General features: G+C 46.8%; 2 protein-coding genes across 2 annotated transcripts; both read right to left on the reverse strand.

Moving 5' to 3' along the window:
* Positions 1 to 1510: 1510 nt before the first annotated feature.
* On the reverse strand, positions 1511 to 8131 carry LOC117436440 (olfactory receptor 1038-like). Its single transcript, XM_034064494.1, has 3 exons — positions 8110 to 8131; positions 6398 to 7289; positions 1511 to 1610 (listed from the first exon to the last, which is right to left on the reverse strand). Exons 1-3 carry the CDS (start codon positions 8129 to 8131, stop codon positions 1511 to 1513), a joined length of 1014 nt encoding a protein of 337 aa, XP_033920385.1.
* Positions 8132 to 11481: 3350 nt separating this feature from the next.
* On the reverse strand, positions 11482 to 12441 carry LOC117436441 (olfactory receptor 1038-like). Its single transcript, XM_034064495.1, has one exon. The coding sequence runs from the start codon at positions 12439 to 12441 to the stop codon at positions 11482 to 11484; it is 960 nt and encodes a 319-aa protein (XP_033920386.1).
* Between the last annotated feature and the right edge of the window lie 6640 nt (positions 12442 to 19081).

Consider the following 19081-nt stretch of genomic DNA (forward strand, 5'->3'; position numbering starts at 1 on the left):
ACCACATTTTTGTACGCATGCAGGGAACGTTCTGGAAAACAACATAATCCACACGTAGCCTCATGACTATGTATGTATGCCCAGGGACTACATAAGGATGGCCTGTGGAGCAACAGGGGGACACAACGGCAGGAGGAGCTCTCCCCCGTGTCTCTCGGCGCCGCAATGAAGAATACCTGCTTGTCAGCTTGAAAACTTTGTTGGCAAGTTTGTGCCTGGAGTTTTCTCCCAATAACTGCACTGGGTTCAGCTCTAACAGTTCTTTTCCTCCTTCTTAACAGACAACCTCAAATGAGTTCAGATTGTTTTATAAAGAATGCACAAAAGCTTCGATTATTTCTTCATTGACTTAGGTTTTGTGGTTTGGTTTTGTTGGGGTTTGTTTTCGTTTCTTTTTTCCCAATTCTTGTCCAGTATTATCCTAAAGTTGTATGAAACCTTCATGGAGATCCTACTGCCCTGATAGCAGAGTATCCCAGACACACTGGGGAACCCCAAATGTGGTTTTACACAGGGTTCTCACACCATACAAACAGTCACGTACCACACACTTGGACCAAACACTAGCACCCTCACTACCAATTACTAGTCCTAGTCCAACTCTGCCAGGCGCTCATGCTACTTCTGCTGCAGTCCTGCTCCTGCCTATTGATTCAGATGTCCCTGGACCAGTCCTGCAAGAGACACTGACTAATGGTGTGCGGGACAGTGGGAGGGTTTCAAAGACATGCTGGAGGGGCTGGGATTCTGCCATTATTTCTGCTGGGCTGCAATACCCCTTCTCCTTCACAGACAGCTCTAAGATACCCTAAAGAAAAGCCCTAGATCCAGGGCTGGGCTGAAGCTTCCAGCAAAAATCCACCACCTCATCACATTACAGGGCACACAGAAATATACAGACACACATATACAAATAAAAGATATGTGGCACTGCAGCCACTCCAAGCCCTACAACAGGCACCGCAACTGCTACCTCAGCAAGAGGTGGCACAGCTATTTCAATGCCAGCAACAGGCACTGAGGCTACTCCAACCCCTGTGACAGGCACTGCCCAAAGGTGACTGAGGAGCTGTTGGTAGAGCTGTCTTGGAGACAGAGGAAATGCAGCAGCTCTGCCTTGCCTGGTCTCTCACAGGATCCTTCTGTGCTGGGGCTGCTGAAGGGAGAAGAACAACAAGTGCCAATCACTACCACAGCAGTGCACCGGTGGCAAGATGGCACCAACCCAGACTCCCCGATTGCCATCCATGAGCTGATCCATTGATTGGAGAGTCCAGGAGTGCTCAGCAGGACCCACTCACCCTTCAGGAGCCCCACAGGTCCCGTGCACAACCCACAGGACAGTCTGATTGTAAACTGCATCAGTGACCCAAGGAAGAACAATTGCAGATGGGGCCCTGAGCAACAACAGCCTCTGAACAAATGAACCAGGAGAGAGTTCATGCCCTTGGGCCAGTGCACACTGGGCAAGATGTGAAATGTGCTCTGCACCACACTGGGGAGAATGGGCTTACCTGGAGCCTCTGGCAGAAAGCTCCAGCGCAGACTCCAGGTCGACCCCTCGGCTTTCGGAGTCGGGGATCCCCAGGATCCAAGGCTGGTTATATCCCCTGAAACAGAGATCCTGGCAGCCTCTGAAGGGCTTTGAGCTGCTTCAGAAGTGATGGGCACTGAAGCACAGCTCCTCCTGGCACCCCACTTGCCCGTGCTGCCTTCATGTGCAAAAGGAAGGCCTACACATCAGGAAGTATCCCCTCCTGGCTCTTCGGCTCTGGGCGCAGGGGCCAATTGTTCGTGCCCCTCTCTGCTGCCGGGCAGCCGAGGGCAGGCACTGCATTAGCTGCTCAATGGCCAGGCCTGCCACATTTCTGTCAGCTGCATCAGGGCCTGAACCTCACTGGGAAAACACAATCCAATAGTACCTTCAGCTACTTCAAGCCTTATCACATCCAGCTGCTGCTTTCCAGGAAGGAAAAGGAAGGAAGGAAAAGGAAGGAAGGAAAAGGAAGGAAGGAAAAGGAAGGAAGGAAAAGGAAGGAAGGAAAGAAGGAAAAGGAAGGAAGGAAAAGGAAGGAAGGAAAAGGAAGGAAGGAAAAGGAAGGAAGGAAAAGGAAGGAAGGAAAAGGAAGGAAGGAAAAGGAAGGAAGGAAAAGGAAGGAAGGAAAAGGAGGGAAGGAGGGAGAGAAAGGGAAAGGAGGGAAGGAAGGGAAAGGAGGGAAGGATGGAAGGAAGGGAAAGGAGAGAAGGAAGGGAAAGAAGGGAAGGATGGAAGGAAGGGAAAGGAGGGAAGGAGGGAGAGAAAGGGAGAGAAAGGGAGAGAAAGGGAGAGAAAGGGAGAGAAAGGGAGAGAAAGGGAGAGAAAGGGAGAGAAAGGGAGAGAAAGGGAGAGAAAGGGAGAGAAAGGGAGAGAGAAAGAGAGAGAGAAAGAGAGAAAGAGAGAAAGAGAGAAAGAGAGAAAGAGAGAAAGAAAGAGAGAAAGAGAGAAAGAAAGAGAGAAAGAGAGAAAGAGAGAATGAAAGAGAGAAAGAGAGAAAGAAAGAGAGAAAGAGAGAAAGAAAGGAAGAAAGGAAGAAAGGAAGAAAGACATGATAAGAATAAAAGGGTAGGGATCTGCACAGAGATGGAGAAAGAAGCATCAGGGAAAGAGGAAGAGAGGCAAACAGTGGGAGAGGGAGCAGGGCAGAGAGAAGTAAGGACTACGGGATTGACAGAGATCATCAAAAGACGTGGTGGGTAGAGGAAAGGTGAGTGGGTAAAAAACAAATAGGGGCAGGGAGAGCTTGCTAGCAACACCAAACTGTGTGGTTCGGTCGATACACTGGAGGGAAGGAATGCCATCCAGAGGGACCCTGACACGCCTGAGAGGTGGCCAATGCCAACCTCATGAAGTTCAACCAAGCCAAATGCAAGCTCCTACACCTGCGTCAGAGCAATCCCAGCAATCCCAGCTACAGGTTGGGAGCAGAAGAGACTCAGAGCAGCCCTGTCCACAAGGACTTGAGGCTGTCAGTCAATGAGAAAATGAACATGAGTGTGTGCTCACAGCCCAGAAAGCAACCGTGTCCTGGGCTGCATCCAAAGGAGTGTGACCAGCAGGGCGAAGGAGGTGATCCTGCCCCTCTGCTCTGCTCTTCTGAGACCCCACTTGCAGCACTGGGTGCAGTTCTGGTGTTCCCAACATCAAAAGGACACGGAGCTGTTGGAGCAAGTCCAGAGCAGGACACGAGAACGATCAGGGGCTGGAGCAGCTCCTGTATGGAGACAGGCTGAGAACACTGGGGTCTTCAGCCTGGAGAAGAGAAGGCTGCATGGAGACCTCAGAGCAGCTTCCAGTGTCTGAAGGGGGGCTACAAGGATGTGGGAGAGCAACTCTTCATCAGGGACCAGAGTGACAGGATAAGGAGTGATGGGTTCAAGCTGAAACAGGGGAAGTTCAGGTTAGATATAAGGAAGAAGTTCTTCCCTGTGAGGGCGGTGAGGGGCTGGCACAGGCTGCCAAAGGAACTAGTGGATGCTCCATCCCTGGCAGTGTTCAAGGCCAGCCTGGACAGAGCCTTGGGTGACATGGTTTAATGTGAGGTGTTCCTGCCCATGGCACAGGCTTGGAACTGGATGATCTGAACGTCCTTTCCAACCCTAACTATTCTAGGATTCTAAAACCAGAGCAACAAACAAGACTAACAACTAAGAGAAAGAGAAGTGCAGGAGCAAGGAGCAGCTCAGAGGGATGGAGAAAGAAAGAGAAGCATCAGAAGCCCTGCAGAGTGATGCAGGAAGGGTCTGGGAGCAGCAGACACAGCCAGAGAGAGGAGAAGTAGGCAGGGAGAAAGACAGAGACGGTGGGATACAGAATGAGCTGCAAGCAGGAGAAGGGGCTGGTAGAGAGACAGAGAAAGAAGGACTTGGAGAAGAGAGGGACGTGGAGGACAGCACAGGAATAGAAGAGAGGTCTGGGGAAGGGAGACAATGACAGCAAGGGGAAAGGGAGCGGGGAGCTTGGAGAGATGAGAGGCAGACACGGCCCCAAGGGCCGGGCACTCACCACAGCTCCCGCTCTCCGTCCTGCCAGGGAACCTCTTCAGCCCAGGCCCTTCTTTCTCTGCCTCTCTGTGCTCTCCCCTTTCCTCCTGTGCAGGCCCAGGGCCAGCTGCAGGCCGCAGGCCGGGCTGGGGCAGCTCTCGGCGCTCTGGCAGTCGGGGTGCCCGGTGCCTGTGCCCACAGCGGGGCTGTCTCCATCTCCACAGGGGCTCGCTCACCTCAGCGCTGGCCCCGGCCCTCCCCTCAGCACAACCTGCAAGCCCCAGCACCAACATGGCCGCCGGCAGCCCCAGCACTACAGCTCCCAGCATGCCCCGGGGCGCTCCTCCTGCTGCCAGGCCCTGCTGGGCCACCGTCCCCTGGCCATAGGCCAGAGGGAGCAGGAGAAGGGCAGGAGCCGGAGAGGTGAGGAGCTCACCTGTGGGCTGGGGCTGTGCTGGGGTTGGTCCATGTCCCGTCTGCTTCTGCCCCACTTGTCAGCACAACCAAACATCTGCTTGTGTCCCTGACCAGTAGAGCTGAGCATCTGCTTTTGTGTCTTACCAGTAGAGCTGAGCATCTGCTTTTGTCCCTTACCAGTAGAGCTGAGCATCTGCTTTTGTCCCTTACCAGTAGAGCTGAGCATCTGCTTTTGTGTCTTACCAGTAGAGATGAGCATCTGCTTTTGTGTCTTACCAGTAGAGCTGAGCATCTGCTTTTGTGTCTTACCAGTAGAGCTGAGCATCTGCTTTTGTCCCTTACCAGTAGAGCTGAGCATCTGCTTTTGTGTCTTACCAGTAGAACTGAGCATCTGCTTTTGTGTCTTACCAGTAGAGCTGAGCATCTGCTTTTATCCCTTACCAGTAGAGCTGAGCATCTGCTTTTGTGTCTTACCAGTAGAACTGAGCATCTGCTTTTGTCCCTTACCAGTAGAGCTGAGCATCTGCTTTTGTGTCTTACCAGTAGAGCTGAGCATCTGCTTTTGTGTCTTACCAGTAGAGCTGAGCATCTGCTTTTGTCCCTTACCAGTAGAGCTGAGCATCTGCTTTTATCCCTTACCAGTAGAGCTGAGCATCTGCTTTTGTCCCTCATCAGTAGAACTAAGCATCTGCTTCTCCCCCTCATCAGTAGTCGATGCCTTGGCATGTTAAGTACTTAAGAAAGACAATACTTTTATTTAAGCAAAGGAATTCCTTTAACCCCCTGTTGTGGTTTAAACCAAGTCCCCCAACTCCCGGAGAGTTAGGAAGGAAAATCCAAAGAATGTAGCCCCCACGGATTGAGATAAGAACGGTTTAATTGCTAAGGCATAACACAAAACCCCTACTGCCATTCACTACTACAAATAATAATGATACAGCAAACAGCAAGTGAAAAGAATACAACACCCCACCAGCCACCAACCCATAACTCACTCCACCCTGCCCGGCCGAGCACCATGTGCTCCCTCCTCCATTTTTCTCCACAGCTCTCTCCCTCCAGCTTTCTCTTTCCCAGTATGCATCCTGGGCATCACGTGCTATGGTATGGAATACCTCATTGACTAGCCTGGGTCAGGTGTCCTGTCTCTCCTTCCTCCCGGACTCCCCTCCTCCACCTGGCTGGAAAAAAACCTTGAACAAAAACACCCTCAAAACATGCTCAAACCATGACAGTAATAAACAGTAAAGACAGGAGTCTCTATTAGATGCAGCCAAACACTGACACCCAACACCCTGTAGAACTGAACAGAGGTGAAAAGGGCACTTGGAGGACTTACTTTTGTGAAGCTCTGATTTATAAAACAAGCCAGGAGGTGAGAAAAGAAGTTTTGTCTCAAGGTAGAGATGATTCTGTGCAGTACAGTCATGTAGATCCACACATGGAGTCCAAGTCTGTGTGTGTCACTTTACTTGCAATACCAGTTTTATACATTTAAAGTGTATTCCTCTGTCACACTTATATCTATTTACACACATACACACATATTACAGATATTGGAGCTGAGGGAAAAGGTCCAGAATCTGTCAAGAAAACTGGATATTTATCAGTGACAGAAGTGAAAATGAATAAAGCTGATTGGTGTTTCCTGTGAGGAAAAGGAGGCCTGGGATAATTCAAGGTAATGTTTTCCTGAGATGCTGGTAGCTGAGAAGTGAAATGAGGTTTGAGGTTCCTGCTCCTCCTGGTTTCCTTCCAAGGAAGATATAAGGGGGGTTCTATTTCTCATTAAGTACCATCATTGACTTTAGTGCAGAAACTGTGAAAGAACATCTATAAAGTCATGAGGATGAGTGGAAACCCCCATTAGTTTACATTTTCTCACTTGATGTAGAGTATTTATGCCCTGCATGATACAAGCCTCCTATCTTGCCACTGGTTCAACAACCTCCTCACACACTTGATCAGAGCTCCCTTCACCTCCTTGTTCCTCAGGCTGTAGATGAATGGGTTGAGCATGGGAGTGACCACGATGTAAAAGATGGAGGCCACCTTATCCAGGCTCCTGTGGCTAGAAGAAGGTTGTAAGTACATGAAGAATCCTGGCCCAAAGAATAAGGAAACCGCCATCAAATGGGAGCCACAGGTGTGGAAGGCTCTGGCCCTGCTCTGTGCTGAGCACATCCTCAGCACTGTGCGAATGATAGAGATGTAGGAAAGCAAAATGACCACGCTTGCACCCACCACATTGATGGTGAACAAGGCAAAAAAGATCATCTCACTGCTGTGGGTGTCAGAGCACACGAGCTGTAGCACAGGAAATTCATCACAGAAGAAGTGGTCAATGTGGTTGGGACCACAGAAGGAACCTCCAAACACACACCATGTGCAGATGATGGCACAGAGGAAGGCGAATAGGTAGGATGATGCTACCAGCTGCCAGCAGACATGGCTGGAGATGATGGTCACATAGAGCAGGGGCTGGCAGATGGCAACGTGCCGGTCATAGGCCATCATGGCTAGCAGGTGACACTCAATAGCAGCAAAGAAAGCAAAGGTGAAGAACTGCATCATGCAGGCAGTGAAAGAAATGGTTTTGTCCTCTGATAAGAGGTCTGCCAGCATCCTGGGGGAGATGACTGTGGAATAGCAGATGTCAGTGAAGGCAAAATGGGTGAGGAAGAAGTACATGGGGGTGTGGAGGCTGGGAGACACCCGAACCAATGAGATAATGCCAACGTTCCCCATCAGAGTGACAATGTAAGTCAATAGAAACAAGACAAAAAGAGGGGTCTGTGCATGAGGGCTGTCTGTAATTCCCAACAGGATGAATTCAGTCTGGCTTTGATTTCCTCCCATGACCAGGTGTTACCTGCTGAGGCAAAAGGAAGAGAAACATCACAGTGATTAAAAATTGATTTACTTTTGGACCATTTCTAACTGAAATCAATTAACAAAGTAACTGTCACATTTTATGGAATTAATATATTCTAATGTATATTGCAGCCCAAGTTATATGCATATTATATTTTGTTAGTTGAGATACTTTTATCAGAGAGTGTTTTGAAGCAACAAATGGCAAATTTTTCTATGCTGAGCAACCTTAAACTATGGATTTATTGAAGCCCATGAGTTTTAAGGTTATTTCAGTTTTGAGAATAGAATCAGATCCTTATTCAGTTTCAGTTTGGAGGCAATTTGGGAAGGAAGACACCTCACAGGAACCTCGTAGGAGTGTACAGAAACCTGGAGAAAGCCCCAGTGATAAATGTGTTTACACATCCTCCAGACATTTCCTTTGGCTTTTGATCATCATTCGTTACCAAAACACATTTCTCAAACTATATGAGATCATTCACAGCAGAAAACATTCACATTGCTAAAGTCATGATTTCTATATTTCTGAGCTCCAGCACACTCAAGCATCCTAAACTCATGGGCATCGAGATGCTTACTTGAAATCTGAGTTTATATTACAACATCCTAACTCCAAATCCTGATTTGCTAATGACTATATCCTGCTGAAAGTCTCAAATGGTGCATTTCTTATAACAAAATAAGATTCATCCTCATTGAACTTTTGAATAAATCAGTGCATCTTGCTTTAGCTTCATATGTAAAGGAAAACCTGCCTAAACCATTGCTCCCACTTCTTAAAAGGAAAACCCACACTGGTAAGGCTGTTTTCTGACATAGCTTTATGAAAGAGGACACAAGGACATGCAGAAGCAAGCCCACTGCCTCAATGTAGTTACCTCCTGCGCCTTCCTTCTGCCACACAGGGATGGGAGCCAAGGGTTTATCCCCAGTGCAGCAGAGAACATCCAGGTGCCAGCATCAGCTCTGTTCAGCTCCTGATGTGAAGAGAGGTGAGCTCCTGACAGACTGCAAGAGCCCAGCCTGTGGTGCTGGGGCTGTAAATACAGTTGCATGTGCTCTCCTGGGAGGAAGCCTCCAGGGCTGCTCATGCTTTAGCAGAGGAAAACAAAGAGAAGGAAAAGCAAAGGGTGTGAAATCACCTCTGAAAGGCATTGTGGTGCTTGGGCATCTGAGAGACATGGCATGGATGAGCCATGCCTGAGCACAGCTGCACAGCAGCAGTGATGAGGGCTCATAGGATGCTTCTGACATACTTGTGGACCATGAAATGTTTTGGTCTGAACAGACTGACACAATGAGAATGGGTTCAGAAACATATCTGACCTTGAGGACGGTCTGCAAATGGTAAATGGAGCACAAGTGACTCCATCACTGGAGCTGCTAACGTCCATCTGTGCACACTTGAGAGCCCAGATTTCCATTCCTAGTGAGGTTACACATATATGTAGAGCCTGGATGTCCAAGAGCTGAGCTGGTGACTCTGGGCTTCCACTGTATTCAAGGGTGAGAAATGGGCATTTTCACACAGTGATGAATTGTCCCAGCTTTAACTAATACACCTTTATGTCTGTGAGCAGTCTCCTCTGGGGTTCCATCCTCAGCCTTTGCCCATTTGTCCCCTATCTCTATCAAACCTCAGGGAGGTTGAGGTTTTTCTAGAGGAGTTTTATTTTCTAGTTTATCTGGAGTTCTGCACATCTTTGGAATGCTTTGATGGTCCAAGGCCAGGTTGGATGAAGCCTTGGGTGATATGGTTTAGTGTGAGGTGTCCCTGCCCATGGCAGGGGGGTTGGAACTGGATGATCTTAAGGTCCTTTCCAACCCTAACTATTCTATGATTCTATGGTGATTTTGGCTTTCTCATTTATCTTTGTAGCGAGTTTTGGACCTGTTCCTGAACAAGAGATTGACTTGACCTCTATAGGCTTGTTCCTGGATCTGCCTCATCATCACCTACTTGCCTGATGCTGTGTAATCCTGGCTGTACTTATGCCAGGTCTTCTGTTCCTGCCATACTTCTCTTGCTCAGTTACTGTAGGATGGGCCCTGCACACCAGGGTGTTCTCCTTTGGTTCTCTTTATAGAGATTCAAGACACAAACCCCTGTGCACTCCCCAGGCTCCTGCAGAGCAGAACCCATCACCCTCTGCATACAACAGCCCAGCCAGTGCTCACTGCTCTGCCAGTCCTTCTGCATCCAGAACATGTCCCTACATGAGCAAATGAGGAGATAGGATTTTCAGTGAGGTGAGTAGAGTAATAAGCTGAACCTTATATTCAGTTGTTATTATCTTTTCCTTAGTGCCTTCTCCTTTACCAAGTACAACATTAGACTTTCATTCTTCAGTAGATTGGCAACACTTTGTGTTGGAAGTGGCTTTGGCACAATGTTTATTTGCTGGTTTTGTGGCAGAGGACACCAGAGCTTCACTGACACCAAGGACTTTGGTTTCCTCAGCCTCTTCCTTAGGCCTCCAGGCTTGGTTTGGAACCATTTCTAAGTCTTGCTTTCTGCCTCTGACTGGTTTGTGTAAGAAGACCACAGATAATCTGATTTATATACACTCTTTTATTGCCTTTAGTGTTTTTTTTTTTCCCCCTGTGTCTTGGTCTATTCCTATCTACACTTGACATTAGCACCAGGCTCCTTACTAGCCCTGTCAAACATAACTTCCAAAGGTGTCAGCATCTCCAGGTGATAGCTTAAAACCTGCATTATGACTTCTTATTTTCAGGGGTTTGTTCCTTTTCTAGTGAAGTAGAGGAATTGTGATGGTATTATTTAATGAGGTACACTATTTTAGGATGAAAGATGCATTTCTCTCATTTGTGTTAGGCCCTGCTTTATAGTTTCTATCAGCTCTCTTATCTAACTGATACACCTAGATAACTTATGAATCTATGTATTTGATGTATATATAGGTTCTATATATTTAAGAAGACAGTCTTAAATGCTCACCTCTATCTGGGCCACATACTGAATAGCAAAGGTGTCTGTGCTGCCAAGCTCTTTAGCAATTAATTATATCCATTCTGGCTCACTCATTCACAAATATTGAAGCCACTTTCCCCACACCTAAGACAACATCTCCCATCTAGATGCTGTTTGCCAGAGCACACACTGCTCACCACCCATATACTTTATAAATATAAGTTGATTTCCACTCACAACAAGTAATGGAAAGAGATTCTCCCACACCAGTGTGTTCTGGCTTCTTTGAGAGCCAGGCAGCTCTCAGTTACCATTGGTTCTGTGCTCAGTATACTCTGTCATCTATGAGAACTAGCCACATTTGTGACTTTTATGAGAAACCCACCATTTGGTTCCTGGTGTGCTTAAGCATGATCTGGGCATGGCCATGGGATGTGGGTGCTTATCTCCAGGTGGAGTTCCATTTATCTCACCATCTAAATAAATGACACTTCAGATGAATGTAAAACACCCCTTGAAATGAATGGGAGCATCCCTTGATGTGCCCAAATTGTCCTCAACACTGGGTGGTCTCAGCACAGTTCATCATCCTGGATTACGAGTTATATTATCTACAGTTTCTTCCTGCAAGTGAAATCTCTTGAGAGGCTGCAGCCTGGGGGAGAGATTCCCCTTGATTTGATCTTCAAAGAAGCAGCTTAGACCTTGATTCCCACCAACTTCTGCTCTTTGAAAGGCACAAACAAATGCAATGAATCTTTTGAAGCCTTTTCTCTGACTCTTTCTCAGCCAGCAAATGTAAAACTGCACTTCCTGTTCCCTCCCACCCCAGCAGCTTTAATAAAGAGCTCACAGGTAAGAGTGAGGAATTTTATTGGAGCTGAGGGACAAGGTCAAGAATCTTGCAAGAGAAAGACATATTTATGAATGACAAAAGTTGTAACTCAATGAAGCTGATTGGTGTTTCCTGTGAGGAAAAGAGGCCTGGGATAATTCAGGGCAATTTCTTCATACAAGGTGGTGATTGTGAAGTTATTTGAAGGTTGAGGTTCCTTTCCTCTTGATATCCATCTAAGAAAGAAAGAAGTGATTTGTGGGGCTATTTCATATTCAATACTGTCATTGACTTTTGTGCATGAGCTGTGGAAGAAACTACATAGAATCACGAGGATTAGTGGAAAATCCCATTGCTTCAGTGCCTCATAGGCTTTCTGATATTACATGAAAACTGTTCATGTCTGTAATGATAAAACTCTTCTATGTTGCCAGTGGTTGAAGAACCTCCTCCTGCACATGACCAGGGCCCCCTTCACCTCCTTGTTCCTCAGGCTGTAGATGAATGGGTTGAGCATGGGAGTGACCACGGTGTAAAAGATGGAGGCCACCTTATCCAGGCTCCTGTGGCTAGAAGAGGGTTGCAGATAAATGAAGAATCCTGACCCAAAGAATATGGAAACAACCATTAAATGGGATGCACAGGTGTGGAAGGCTCTGGCTCTGCTCTGAGCTGAGCACATCCTTAGCACGTTGCGGATGATAGAGATGTAGGAGAACAAAATGACCATGCTTGTGCCCACCACATTGATAGTGAATAAGGCAAAGAAGATCATCTCACTGCTGTGGGTGTCAGAGCACACGAGCTTTAGCACAGGGGATATGTCACAGAAGAAGTGGTCAATGTGGTTGGGACCACAGAAGGAACCTCCAAACACGCTCCATGTATAGATGATGGCACTGAGGAAGGCGAATAGGTAGGATGATGCTACCAGCTGCCAGCAGACACGGCTGGAGATGATGGTCACATAGAGCAGGGGCTGGCAGATGGCAACGTGCCGGTCATAGGCCATCATGGCCAGCAGGTAACACTCATTAATACCAAAGAAAGTGAGTATGAGGTACTGCATCATGCAGGCAGTGAAAGAAATGGTTTTGTCCTCTGATAAGAGGTCTGCCAGCATCCTGGGGGAGATGACTGTGGAATAGCAGATGTCAACGAAGGCAAAATGGGTGAGGAAGAAGTACATGGGGGTGTGGAGGCTGGGAGACACCCGAACCAATGTGATAATGCCAACGTTCCCCATCAGAGTGACAATGTAAATCAAGAGAAACAACACGAACAGAGGTGTCTGCGCACGAGGGCTGTCTGTAATTCCTAACAGGATGAATTTAATCTGGGTTTGATTTTCTCCCATCACCTGGCATTACCTGCTGAGGCAAAAGGAAGAAAAATAGAACACTTAAGAAGTTGACATTCACTTTTGAACCATATTTAACAACTATCAGTCACTATTTTGGCTTCCACATTTTGGTTAAATTCACATATTCTGCTATAGTTTTAACCCCAAATTATGTTTTTCTGGTTTTCAGTGAAGGTATTTCTAAAATACCAGGAAGCAACTGAAGCAAAAAATGTCTTTTTTGGTTTTCTATGCTGGAACACTTAAAACGATGGATTTATTTAGGCACTTTTGGACCATAGTTTAATCCAAACAATGGCCAGTTTAATTGCTAAATTACTGTATATTCTATTGTTGTGGTTTAAACGAAGTCCACACAGTTCATTCACTCACTCCCCCCTTTGCTCCCTGGAGATTTAGGAAGGAGAATCCAAAGAATGTAGCCCCCATGGGTTGAGATAAGAACGGTTTAATAGCTAAGGTATAACACAAATCACTACTGCTGCTACTACTACAAACAATAGTGATAAAGCCAATAACAAGTGAAGAGAATACAACACCTCACCAGCCACCGACCCATAACTCACCCCACCCTGCCTGACCGAGCACCGACTGATACCTCCTCTATCCCCTCAGAGCTCAGCCCTTCCGGGTCTCTCCCGGTTACATCCTGGGTATGACGTGCTATGGTATGGAATACCTCTTTGGCTAGCCTGGGTCAGGTGTCCTGTCTCTGCTTCCTCCCTGGCAGATCATGAGCTCAGAAAAGGCCTTGGACAAACCAAACACTTGAGCAGTAACTCAAAACATACTTGCTATCAGCAACCGTTCCCAGCCCGAAAGTCAAACCACAGAACTGCACCAGCTACCACGGAGGAGAAAAATGACTGCTACTGCTCAAACCAGGACAGTTTTCTAACCCAAATTACATATATTTTATGTTATACAGTTGAGGTATCTTGAAAAGAACAAGGAGCACATTCAAGGAACAAATGGCATTTTCAGTGCTCGGACTCTTAAAAATATGAATTCATTCAAGCACATGTGTTTTCAGATTAAAGAAAAGAATCAGATCTTTCTTCACTTTCACTTTTCAGTTTTCAGTGCTAATTTGTTCCAAAGACACCTGAAAACCTCATAGTAACACATGTAAACCAGGAGGATAGAAAGTCCCAGTCCCAGTGAAATCCAGCTTACACATGAATGAACTGCACCCATTTTCACTTGGATTTAGTTATCATTCCCATCAACAAACCACATTTATCAAACTGTTTGAGATCATTCCTAACAGATAACATTCTCATGATTTATAGTTTTCTGAGCTCCAGCACATTGAAGCATCCTAAATCTATGAGCATTCAGCTGCTTGCATTAAAAACATGTTGATGTTACAATGTGCTGATTTGTTAGTGACTACATTCTGCTGACAATCTGGAATGTTGCATTTCTTTAGAACAAAATAAGATTCATCCTCATTGAACTCTTGAGTAATTCAGTGCATCTTGCGTTAGCTGCCTATGGGAAAGAAAACAACCTGCACAAACCATTGCTCCCTCTTCTTCTAAAGAAAACCCACACAGGTAAGGCTGATTTCTGATGCAGCTTTACTAAAGAGGAAAAGAGGACATGCAGAAGCAAGCCCATTGCATCAATGCAGGTGAGGCTGTGCTTTGTGTTGGTGTTACCTCTTGTGCCTTCCTTCTGCCACCGAGTGATGGGAGCCAAGGGTTTATCCCCAGTGCAGCAGAGAACATCCAGGTGGCAGCATCAGCTCTGTTCAGCTCCTGATGTGAAGAGAGGTGAGCTCCTGCCAGACTGCAAGAGCCCAGCTTGTGGTGCTGGGGCTGTAAATACAGTTGCATGTGCTCTCCTGGGAGGAAGCCTCCAGGGCTGCTCATGCTTTAGCAGAGGAAAACAAAGAGAAGGAAAAGCAAAGGGTGTGAAATCACCTCTGAAAGGCATTGTGGTGCTTGGGCATCTGAGAGACATGGCATGGATGAGCCATGCCTGAGCACAGCTGCACAGCAGCAGTGATGAGGGCTCATAGGATGCTTCTGACATACTTGTGGACCATGCAAAGGTTTTGGTCTGAACAGACTGACACAATAAAAATGGGTTCAGAAACAGACCTGACCTTGAGGACAGTCTGCAAATGGTAAATGGAGCATAAGTGACTCCATCACTGGAGCTGCTAACGTCCATCTGTGCACACTTGAGAGCCCAGATTTCCATTCCTAGTGAGGTCACACATATATGTAGAGCCTGGATGTCCAAGAGCTGAGCTGGTGCCTCTGGGCTTCCACTGTATTCAAGGGTGAGAAATGGGCATTTTCACACAGTGATGAATTGTCCCAGCTTTAACTAATACACCTTCATGCCTGTGAGCAGTCTCCTCTGGGGTTCCATCCTGAGCCTTTGCCCATTTGTCCCCTATCTCTATCAAAGCTCAGGGAGGTTGAGGTTTTTCTAGAGGAGTTTTATTTTCTAGTTTATCTGGAGTTCTGCACACCTTTGGAATGCTTTGATGGTCCAAGGCCAGGTTGGATGAAGCCTTTGGTGATATGGTTTAGTGTGAGGTGTCCCTGCCCATGGCAGGGGGGTTGGAACTGGATGATCTTAAGGTCCTTTCCAACCCTGACTATTCTATGATTCTGTGGTGATTTTGGCTTTCTCATTTATCTTCTTAGCAAGTTTTGGAACTGTTCCTGAACAAGGGATTGACTTGACCTCTATAGGCTTGGTCCTGGATCTGCCTCATCATCACCTACTTGCCTAATGCTGTGTAAACTTATTCCACTTATTCTGCTGTACTTATGCCAGGTCTTCTGTTCCTGCTCTACTTCTCTTGCTCAATTACTGTGGGATGGGCCCTGCACACCAGGGTGTTCTCCTTTGGCCCTGTTCATAGAGATTCAAGACACAAACCCCTGTGGCAGTCTCCAGGCTCCTGCAGAGCAGAACCCATCACCCTCTGCACCCAACAGCCCAGCCAGTGCTCACTGCTCTGCCAGTCCTTCTGCATCCAGAACATGTCCCTACATGGGCAAATGAGGAGATAGTATTTTCAGTGAGGGGAGTAGAGTAATAAATTGAACGTTATATTCAGTTGTTATTATCTTTTCCTTTGTGCCTTCTCCTTTACCAAGTACAACATTAGACTTTCATTCTTCAGTAGATTGGCAACACCTTGTTTAGGAAGTGGCTTTGGCACAATGTTTATCTGCTGGTTTTGTGGCTTTGTTTTCCCAGCCTCTTCCTTAGGCTTCCAGTCTCGGTTGGAACCATTTCTCTGTCTTGCTTTCTTCCTACAACTGGTTTGTGCAACAAGACCACAGATAATCTGATTTATCTACTTGTTTTTTGCCTGTTGGTTTTTTTCCTCTCCTTCTCGGTCTGTTCAGATGTACACTTGACATGGCTCTGGAAGGGATTGGAACCCCAAATGATGCCAAGATTGTGGCAGTGTGCACTGCTGGGGGATCAGGCTGTTCCGTGTGACATGCACCTTCCTGTCATGTTTGGCTGTAGGTGGAGGTTCCCCATAACCCCCATGAAGGCTTTAACCTGACAGAGGAGAGACTGAGCTGAGCTCTGAGGCAGAAGCTGTTCCCTGGGAGGGTGCTGAGGCGCTGGCACAGGGTGCCCAGAGAAGCTGTGGCTGCCCCATCCCTGGCAGTGCTCAAGGCCAGGTTGGACACAGGGGCTTGGAGCAGCTGCTCCAGTGGAAGGGGTCCCTGCCCATGGCAGGGGTTGGAGCTGGAGGAGCTTTAAGGTCCCTTCCAACCCAAACCTTTCTATGATTCCATGTCTCTGGGATAGCTCTATGGCTCAGCCATAACTCCTAGTTTCTCTATGGTCTTGACAGAGGCTGCAGCTCTATGATCAGGGGTCATAGGCAAACTGGAGTATTTGGGGTTTTATTTGTATACCATGTTTTTCCACCAAGGACCAACTCTCTGTGCAGGAAAGCAGCAGGGTAGACATCAGGGCAGGCAATGCCATTGCTCCAGGTTGTCATGTATTAAGTCTGAAGGCTGCTGAGCAACACCAAAGCTCGTGTGCTCTGCTGTGGTCAGGCTGCCATGGAGATCATGGCCTTTATTGCTGCCAACAGGGGAATAGAAAGCAATGGTGTGGAGCAGGGGACAGGGGTTCCTTGATAGTATCTGCCCTTTGGTGGGAATTTATCACTACCACGTCTTAAAACACTTTCAACAAGCCTTCTTTCATAACAGAGGTCACACACTTAAATTCTTGCTGTCTGAAATGAGATGAGGTTAATGGTGCTGGAAACCATTGAATGAGGTTTGTACATCAAAACCTAACAATCTCCCTGCATGGCATCACACGTATTTGCTGTCATCTCTATTTCTCTGGCTAAAGGTGTTTTTGTCCTTTTCTTAAGTCCTTTACTGAGTTTAGCAACACTGTCTAGAAATGGAGGTTGATTCAGTGGAACAGTAGAATTCACTTTCTGTTTATTCTGATTTGCCAAGCAAAAGGGAGACAAAAAGGAAAAGAGCTTTAAGCTCATCAAGTTCAACTTTCCCAGCCCTGCCAAGGCCACCCCTAACCCATGGCACTGAGGGGTGTGAACCCTTGCAGGGCTGGTGCCTGCAGCCCTGCCCTGGGCAGCCTGTTCCAATGCCTGAGCACCCTGTGGGGCAGGAATTGTTCCTCAGCTCCATCTAAACCTGCCCTGGTGCAGCTCGAGGCCGTTTCCTCTTGTCCCATCCCTTGTTCCTTTTGAGCAGGGAAGAGTCCCCTCCAGGCTCCATCACCCTGTCAGGCAGGTGTAGGGAGTGATAACATCCTCTGGCAATGTATTGCTGGAATTCACAATTGTGCCTCTCCAGTACCTCTATTTTGAGGCCAGATTTGGGCTTTTTGTGGCTCTAAGATTCCATACATATAGGCTAAGCAGAAATATCCAATAAAGTAGATTGGAAGAAAACAAGGTTTGGTGAAGTTTTCAAAGGATGTTCTCTGATATCAAAGATCTTTCTCCTGCAAACTCTATAGCATTTAAAGATATAGGTTTTGGCTCCTTCATTGACCACAGGTAGAAGCCATGTTCCCCCTACACCTAAGGTGATGTGTTCTTTCATACTGTTGTTTTCCAGAGCACATAAACAGTCTGTTCACAATCCATATACTTTCGAAATATAAGTTAATTCTCACAACAGCTAAAGGAAAGATATTTTCCCCCATCATTGTGTTTTGGCTTTTTTCAAACCCAGAAAGCTCTCAGTTACCATGGATTCAGTGTTCAGGGTTGTCTTTAAAGAGTGGAAGATTTCTACAGAACTAGTTCTTATATGTGAAGCTACATCCTGGGGAGGGATTCTCCTTGATATTCAAAGCTGGTGACTCTGGGCTTCCAGTGTATTGAAGGGTGAGAAATGGGCATTTCCCGGCAATGATGAATTCTCCCAGGCTGAACTAATAGGCCTTTATCCCTCTGAGCAGCCTCAGCTGAGGCTCCATCCCCACCCTCTGCCCATTTGTCCCCCACCTCTATTTAATCTCAGCCCAGGGAAGCTGGGCTCTGTTTGTGTTTTGGTTTCCAGTTTAACAGGACTTGTGCACATCTAAGGAATCCTTTGATGGTGACCAAAGCTTGCTCATGTACCTTCCCAGCAATTGCTGCACCTGACCCTAATTCAGTGATTGACATGATTTGTGTTGTCTTGCTTTGGCTTAGTCTCGACTTGCCTCATAATCCCCAACTTATCTGATGCTCTGGAGTCTTGGATGAACTTGGCCCATGTCTCTGTTCCTGCTCTACTTCTCTTGCTCAGGTACTGTGGGATGGGCCCTGCACACCAGGGTGTTCTCTTCTGCTTCTCTTTAGACAGATAAAGGACACAAACCCCTGTGGTACTTTCCAGGATCCTGCAGAGCAGAACCCATTACTCTCTGCACCCAACAGCCCAGCCAGGGATCACTGCTCTGCCAGTCCCTCTCCATCCACACCATATCCCTGCATGAGGAAATGAAGATACAATCCAATCAGTGAGGGAAATTAGAGTGAGAAACTGAACATGACATTCAAGTGTTATTTTCTGGTCTTTGGTGCATTCTCCTTTACCAAGTATAATATTAGGTCTTTAGTGATTGGCAGCACTTTGCTTTGGAAATAGCTTTGTCATGATGTTTATCCGCTGATTTTGTGACAGAAGAGACCAGGGCTTCACTTGACACCAAGGACTTTTGTTTCCCCACCTGATTTCTTGTGCTTACAGACTTGGTTTGCAATGATTTGCAAGTCTTGCTTTGTTTCTAGTACTGGCTTGTGCTACAAGACCACCGACAATCTGATTTCTCTGCTCTATGTCATTACATATCACTTTTCCCCCTTCCTGTTGGTCTTTTAAGATACCTACTGCATGTATATGACAAACTAGAATGAAGAAACCAAGGTGTGCTGAAGGTTTTCAAGGAAGCTCTGATTTCAAAGGCCTTTGTTCTTCCTGGCTTTTCAGCATTTAATTACATTGATTGTGGCTCCTTCGTTGACCACAAATAGAAGACACTTTTGCCTCAGACCTAAGTCACCATCAACAGGATTAATTTGTAAGTGGCATAGACAATTTGTTTTTCCCTGGTGTGCTTTAGCATGAGCTGGGCATGGACATGGGATGTGGGTGCTTAT

Source organism: Melopsittacus undulatus, chromosome 7 (genome assembly GCF_012275295.1).
Source record: "Melopsittacus undulatus isolate bMelUnd1 chromosome 7, bMelUnd1.mat.Z, whole genome shotgun sequence".
NCBI classification, from domain to species: domain Eukaryota; kingdom Metazoa; phylum Chordata; class Aves; order Psittaciformes; family Psittaculidae; genus Melopsittacus; species Melopsittacus undulatus.